Here is a 7,869-nt window from a genome sequence, read left to right on the forward strand (position 1 = left end):
AACCCATTCCTCAGCACCGACATATATCACATGCTGCTAGCTGAGATCAAGCTAGCAGAACTCATGGATCTGAGTTAAACGATAATTATATATAAACCCCATTTTATTTGGTATCTATTATGTATTCACTAATTCGACACCATATCTGCATTCATTCGAAAAAGTTGCGATATGTTTATGAAGCAACTCTCGAAGACCTCTCCTAGTATGCAAGCTTACGTATATAGGTGTGTATAACCTGCTAACTCTATATCACCTGGTGATGTTACGAGAAAGCCACACTAAATAGTAACCAGCCAATGACCTCCGTCTATGATATTCGAGACATCAATTAACAAGCCAATAATTAAAAATATATAACAATACAATACGCTATTATATATAGCCAATGTACATGCCGTGTACACGAAGCGAGTCTGCAGAACCAGGACTTCATCATAATAGTAAGGGCGGACTATCTATACCTCATAGCAATTCCGACTAGATCTACCGCCAATAACACAGTATAGAGCCTGACCGCTGCTGCCAATATATGTACATAGCGGTATCTTGAGTTGGTGGTAACATAAATAACATACCAAGCGCGCACTGAGACCTCTCATGCTGTTATAGCACTCCAAGTGTCTGCGTATTCACCACTGATTAAAAAATACTAACTAGCTGCATAGAGACTCTTGCGTATAGATCGATACAAGACAGAACTGAGAGCGTGACAAACAAAAAGGAAATCTACTATACAACATACTTATTCTATCAATCCTATCTAAGTCTATAGCTTTCTATTGCATGTGGTCTCTCTGCTCGTTAGAGAGCCTGAAAATCCAACCTTGCGTCCTATCAGCTGTTCCTCTAGCAACTCTTCCTAAATTACATACCCGGCAGTGGTTCATACAAGTCAGCAAGAGTGAACTGAGCAGCGACAGATTCAAGTCGCGATGATAGCACATACAGAACCCTAGAGAGACCGCTTGATAGTTGATATCACCAACGAGTATGACCTGTGAGAAGCTCGTCTATTTCATTTCAAGAGGTTAAATCGTGAACCACACATAGTGATCTTCGTAGACCTCTTAATGCGCTGTATACACTACGTAGTGATCAATAGAAAAAGCGATGGTGAGACTCTGTTCATGTCAGTCTCTGCAGCCTATGTCAGTCCCAAGTACCTGCTCACATTTAGTTAATTGCTCAATTTGTTTTGTTCCAACGCCGCAGTTCAGCGAGTGCTGTGTTGTACATGCAGTTGCTTTAGAACATGTAATCCCAGGATAATGAGAAAAAAATGTGCTATGTAAAATCTCAAATGAGACGAAAAGACACATACTCTGATAGCACGGAGATATTCGCCGACATCTCATCCGATATGGATTGATGTCACATAGGCAAGAGGATCACTCAGCGACAATGCGCGGCTCAATGGCAAGATACACGGTGACGCTATGCTAGCTCAAGCAAGGGCTCCGCAGAGAAGCATAGACAAGTTTCTCTGCAACATGCGATGTTGACCCTCTCTCATGCGTAAATAGTATAAGCGATATAGATAGCATGACTATCTCTAATTGTGCTGGGGCGTGGGCTCTGCACATAGATAGCACACATGGTGCGAGTTCGTGTAATACCTGACGCTCTCTAGTTCTCTAATTCTCTTATATCATTAATATGTGAAGTGCCACCACTCTCTGTCATATGCATCATTCTCCCGCGACGTTAGCTGTGTATCATCTACATAACTGTGAAAATTTAATTTATGATGATCATAACGCCCTTTGTACCCTCACCACTGGCATGGCAGTAGTAAAAAAAAAAATTGGATTGATTAGCAACTTCCTGAAACTAAATGAAGATAAAACCGAAATTCTTCTCATTGGCCCACAAGATAAGAGATTTTGTAATGGGTGAGGTTTGGACCCAAAAGCAGCACCGACTAGAACCGATGATTGGTAATGACTTTTATTGTTAGTAGATGCAGGTAAATAAACACAGTTCAATTCAAAAGGGGAATGGCAGTCTTTGAGGGGCTTGGGGAAAATCCGAGGGCCCAGAATAAAGCTGTGGATGAGGCAGCCGTACCTGGCAGAGGGTAGGTCGGAACCAGGCAGAGGACCGAAAAACCAGCAGGTGAGTAACACAGGAACACTCACAATGGTCGAGACGAGGACTCTGTCCCAGCGATGATCAATGGGGAAACGAGGAGAACTCACACGCTGCAGCAGCGGAGGTGGAGGACTCAGAGCAGCCCCGAGAACAGGCAGACGAAGACCAGGGAGAGGCAAGGCAGAATCGTGGTCAAAAACAGAAGGGCTGAAGTAATTACCAGGGCAGAGACGAGGCGGGTAGGTCGGGAGCAGGCAGGGTCGGAACCGGGAGATCAGATGAAGAGTAAACGCTGGAAAGTCTTTCATGGGAACAAAGAACAATCTGGCAGTGAGTGTGGAGGAGAGTGGAGCTTTTAACCAGGCTTGATTGCTGAAGAGCTGCAGCTGAGTGAACAGGTGAATGAAGTGACTGACGAGGTGGGTGTGGTTGGCAGATGGGGTGAGCAAGGGAGTGGTGAGTGGAAAACAACTGAAGGCAGGTATGTATGGAGGACAAACCATGACAGATTTACTCTCTCATAAACTTGGGCACTTGGCCCCCGAGGTTAAATCAGAAGTGACATACCTAGGCATTATTTTAGACTCCAAATAAAATTTTAACTCACATATAAAGAAGGCGACCAAAACAGCTTTTTGTCATTTAAGAAATATTGCCAAAGTACAGCCATTCCTAACCCACAAAGACTTTGCAGGTTCTTAGTGGTTTTATAATCTTTTATGAGGTCTCAGATCTTCTACTACCAGACTTTTAAATACACATAATTTTACACAAGCTTTTTTTAACTATGCCCCTGCCAGTGAACATTTTTGAACAAAATCTGAAAACCTATTTATTTAACTTGGCTTTTAATTAATTCTCTTATATTTTATTATTTTTATTGGTTTCTGTTTTTATCTTCATTAACGTATTTTATCATCGTTTGTCTTTCTATTGTCTATTTCAGTGTCCTTTAATCTGCCCTCATTTTATCATACTACCTGATTTTTTTTTTCATTGTAAAGCCCTTTGAGCTACATCTCTTGTATGAAAAGTGCTCTATAAATAAAATCATTATCATTATTGTTATCATTATTATTATCAATGTTGGTTCCTTTTAACCAGCAATATTTCTTTAACATTAATGTTTTTAGTTTTCTAAAGTAAACCACATCTTAACCACAAACCTTGACATGACTTGACAGACTCTTTTTGGGTGAAATTAATTCCCATGGTCATTGACTAATCCATATCTGATCATTCGAAAAAGGTAGATTGGAAACTTGAGATATACAGTACATGGTTTAACCCTTGTCATTGCATAGTGTACTCAGAAAACACACATAGCCACCAAAAGTTAATTTTAGCTATACAAATTTTATTAAAATACAAAGACTTGGTATGTATGCCTTCATGTCTGCAGAACCAGGCATTCATATAATAGTACGTATTATACAATGATACGTCCTCAGTGCTGCTGACCGCTGCTTTTATTGTCATGGAGCTGATTGTAGACATCTAGAACCCACTGGAAAGTCTGGCTGTAGCAGATCTGTTTCCCTCTAACAGTGTGGACTCTGTAAAACATACAGACAATGCAAAAAAAAACATAAAAAAACATACACCTTCTTTTGTTCTGTGGTCTTGTGATAAAGCTTAAAGGTCACAGGTCGTGCATTCTTCTATTCACTGTTTCAGTTACAAGAAATAAACAGCAAAAGTTCAAAGCCAAAACTTACATGAACGCCTGCTTTGGACAGGAGCTGTGGCTCTTGGTTATGCTGATTACGAACTTTAATGGTAAACTACGTGTATAAAAGTTGAAGCAGCAGTCCGCAGGTGCTGTGTTGTACTGCAGTGCTTTAGCTGTAAGGAAGGGAAATGGATAAAGTCAATGCGAAACACATCTCTGAGCAAACTCTGAAGATGATAAGGAACAGAGAGCACTCACGCATGGCTTGGCAGACGGTGAGCAGCAGCAGCAGCCCCAGAGTGAAGCAAGAAGTCTTCATGATGGTGTCAGCGAAAAGGTGATGATGATGATGTTCTTTGTCTTTTTTCTTCTCTGCTGTGATGGACGCTTAGCTCTGCAATCCAATATAAAGCCTGTCCAGTTTTTGTCATCTTTTCCCCTACCCCCACCTCCGTGCTTTCCACTGCTCTAGAAGGGAAGTTACTGTTTTTTTAGATCTAATCTCTTGTGCCACCGACAATGGAAGAACATGTGCAGCATTTATCTTTACATCTTGGTTTTTATTGAGTTGGTGGAATTTTCATCACAGACTGGAGTTTTCAACAACTACAAAGAGCACACAAAGAGAACAGATACACATTTTATTTGGATAATACTCAGATTCAGTGAACATTTTGTCACCACTAGAGCACATCAACTGATAAGCCAGGGGCCTCAAGGTGGGTCTTGACCCTGAGGTCTTGTCTATAAGAGAGTACATACAGTGTCGAAGTCAAAGTCTTCATTATATAGTTTTAATGGCTGTAGTATTTTATACTCATAGATTAATGCATGAAATCACATTTACCCCCTAGCAATTCTAAGAAAGCATAGAAATGTTGTACAAAATGCAAGTGGCAGTAATGTGGGGTAAATAGTGGCCCAGCATCTTAATTTTGCACCGACTCCCCAAAGCAGATTAATCCAGATGTGAATCCACCGACAAAAGGAAACAGGATCAGAGAAGCTAAACTACTAAAGTCAGTTTACAGGTTAGTGGATTTTTAAATGAAACATATGTTAGCTTCCAATTTCTATAGTCCTGGAGGACTGACCACACAGCAAGAGTGAGTGTGCAGGTGCTGATGGTGTTCATTTTAAAGGGTTATTCACACAAAATAAAAAACAAACAAACAAACAACTACAAAACGTTTTGGTCTAATTAAATTTTTTTTAATAAAAAATGCCTTTAATCAAACGACTACATGATTCTAGATAAAGATTAAAAAAAAATACCAGACACAAACTCATATTGTTTCTGCCTCCGCCAGAGTAAACTACATGACTAGTTTAACACGAGTGGAGTTCCCCCACTAATGCAAATCTGTGTTGCGCACACAAAGTGATGGAGATAGCAAAATGAGACAAGATCTTATCACAGCTATTTTCAGACGTGTACACAAACCCAGGCTTGGCAATGTTTAGCAGTGCAGCTGTGACCTATTTAGATCACTTTCGTGCAACCCATTCAATTTCCTCATGCTTACCATCTGTAATTTATTTGCATTACTGTCACTATAGTGTCAGGCTGTCACTATAATGCAATGAGCTTTTTATAGCCTGTAACATACTTTATTTATATAACTTCCTAATGAAGATGCTGTACAATTAAAGAAGCATGTATTACATGTGTTTCAGCTAAACTACTGATATGTAAGACTTTGACAAAATATTCAAGAAAAGTTTCACATTCAAAAAATTGGAATCCCCTCCTCATGGTTGTCTGCCTCCTCCTCTCAGATTAGTTTCAGGTTATATCCCTGTTTATCAAGAGTCATAGAAAATATGAAGCATTTGTGGGAAATTCTGTCATAATTGCTGTGTGAAGTCTTGAGTAATGGCTAAAAAGTGTTTTGTGAGGAAAGAACAAACAACCTGAAAACAATATAGCTCTGACTCTGACTGTCGGTGGCGCGGCGGCATAAGAAAAGTGTAAAACTATTGACAGGTGTAAATAGTTCCTTCTTCCCAAGATGCATGAGCCACTCAAAAGATGTCAAACATGTGTATAAGGTATCTCACAGTACACCATGACATACTGTGGTCTAGCAGTGGATCTCACTGCCCCATACGCAAATGTAATATTTGTACATAATTTGAATTTCCTATATGACATAAATACTACATATAAAATGGAAATATATATGTAAAAAATCATATCATATATTGACATATATGTCTAGCCCATACAAATATCTATGTTTATGTGAACTTGTGAACACCACAATTTAGAATTTGCACTCATTGTTAAGGGGGCACCAGTCCTCAGGGAGGACAACAATTAATTATTTCATTGATTAATGTGATTAATCTCATATCAGAGGCTGTGACTTTTGATTCAATGGATCTCTTGTAAATGAATTAACAATAAATGCAACATTAATAATCATAAAGATGAAAATAATAATGAAATGAGCTGTGTGGTGAGTTGGCAATGGTGGGAAATAATATGTTATGGCTATACACTATGGCTATACAGCTAATGATACTACATCTACGAATGTAATTTGATGATTAAATATTGTCATATTTCGACATCAACCCAGACATGAGCAGAATGTTGAGACCGGCCTACTGTGAGTTGTGCTGTAACTTGAGACCCTTGGCTGCAACCCATCCACTACACACATTTTTATATTTTAGACGTGTTATATAAATATATATCCATCCCAAAGCCTGATATTTAGACAGCAGGGACCAAGAGTCTGAGGTCACTTTCCCAGAATGTGAAGATAGACATGTTTAAAATTAATGAGAAATTAATTAGAAAAACATATATGAGCATATAGAATTTTTATAATTATATTGTCTCAGTAAAGTTCCATATATATCATTAACATATAAGGTAGTAACATCTTATACCATGTAAAATTGATCATATAGATATTTTTAATACACAAATTTTACTATGAGTATTTTATACATGTTATGAACCTATATATTCATATATCCAGAGGCTATATGTGATAATAATATAGGGACATATATGTCATAAATTAAATTTCTGTGTGGGGATGTAATTCAGCCTTCACTTACTAATATTAAAATGACATCTGACCTCTGCTACTGTCTCAATAAAAAGAAATCAAATAAATAAACATACTGAAAACAAACAGTGTCCTCACCGAACCCTGCTACAAACCTGTGTACATAATATAAATTGATTGTATCACCGTCAAAAACAGGTTCCATCAGCTGAATGTCAAGGGAGAGATGTTATCATAGCAGCATGAACAACTGTGTAGCTAATTTTAACAAATGAACATCCTGTTTACTATGGTTTCTGATTCTGACACATCAGAATAAGAATTATTGGTCAAGTATGTTTGTGCATGCAAGGAATATGACTCTGGTTTCCATTGGCCCTCAGTGTACTTATAGGCCTACATACAGCCCCAATAACAACATTCAGGAAGATACACATGGATATACAGCAAAAACATGGACAACAAAACCGAATTAAGATAAATAAACATAAACACATGACTATTACATGTACAATCATGTAGGTGAAAGATAGATACATATATTTAAAAAAAAAAAAAAAAAAAAAAGATGAATGCAGACCAATAGTTCCAGCTTTGCCACATTGGTTCACCTCCTCACAGGCTTGACCACAGGCGTTGCAAATTTTATTTTCTACCTGTAGGAAGATAAACCCGAGCAAACAGAATGCACTCCACAAATCGTGTATTAAACAAATCTTTAATGTTTTAAACCTAAGCTGCCTCACCCAACAAAACACAGATTTGTACCGTTTTTGTTCAAAGCTCTACAAGAGGCCCATTCAACTGCCCCCCGATCAACATATAAGGGACTCTTGATTTGCGTGTTTATTTGGCTGATTACGGTAAAACGGCCTCACTTCGAGCTATTCAGCAGGTACAGACGTGGAATCAGATTATTGATTTCTGTAGTCCGCTGACCTAACAGGGCCTGCGGTGCTCAGTCTGATCCCAGATCAGCACTCTGCCAGAGTATTTACGGGACTCCAGTTGTTTGTTCTGCTGACGTCAGAAGGCCCGCTGAAATTCGAAGTTAGGGGAGGAGACTAAAAGCATAAA

General features: G+C 38.7%; 1 protein-coding gene across 1 annotated transcript; it reads right to left on the reverse strand.

Moving 5' to 3' along the window:
• Positions 1 to 3,474: 3,474 nt before the first annotated feature.
• LOC111238853 (C-C motif chemokine 4 homolog) lies at positions 3,475 to 4,139 on the reverse strand. Its single transcript, XM_022768561.1, has 3 exons — positions 4,025 to 4,139; positions 3,813 to 3,939; positions 3,475 to 3,650 (listed from the first exon to the last, which is right to left on the reverse strand). Exons 1-3 carry the CDS (start codon positions 4,083 to 4,085, stop codon positions 3,542 to 3,544), a joined length of 297 nt encoding a protein of 98 aa, XP_022624282.1. The 5' UTR covers positions 4,086 to 4,139; the 3' UTR covers positions 3,475 to 3,541.
• Between the last annotated feature and the right edge of the window lie 3,730 nt (positions 4,140 to 7,869).

The sequence above is a fragment of the Seriola dumerili genome, unplaced genomic scaffold, assembly GCF_002260705.1.
Source record: "Seriola dumerili isolate Sdu_G_001 unplaced genomic scaffold, Sdu_1.0 BDQW01001690.1, whole genome shotgun sequence".
Taxonomy (NCBI): Eukaryota; Metazoa; Chordata; class Actinopteri; order Carangiformes; family Carangidae; genus Seriola; species Seriola dumerili.

Excerpts from the sequence above, each read along its gene's own strand:
- LOC111238853 (XM_022768561.1), bottom strand. The coding sequence starts at position 4,085 with ATGAAGACTTCTTGCTTCACTCTGGGGCTGCTGCTGCTGCTCACCGTC. Across the intron at positions 3,940-4,024 it reads CACCGTCTGCCAAGCCATGC|CTAAAGCACTGCAGTACAAC; the intron begins GTGAGTGCTCTC and ends CCTTCCTTACAG. Across the intron at positions 3,651-3,812 it reads TGTCCAAAGCAGGCGTTCAT|AGTCCACACTGTTAGAGGGA; the intron begins GTAAGTTTTGGC and ends TATGTTTTACAG.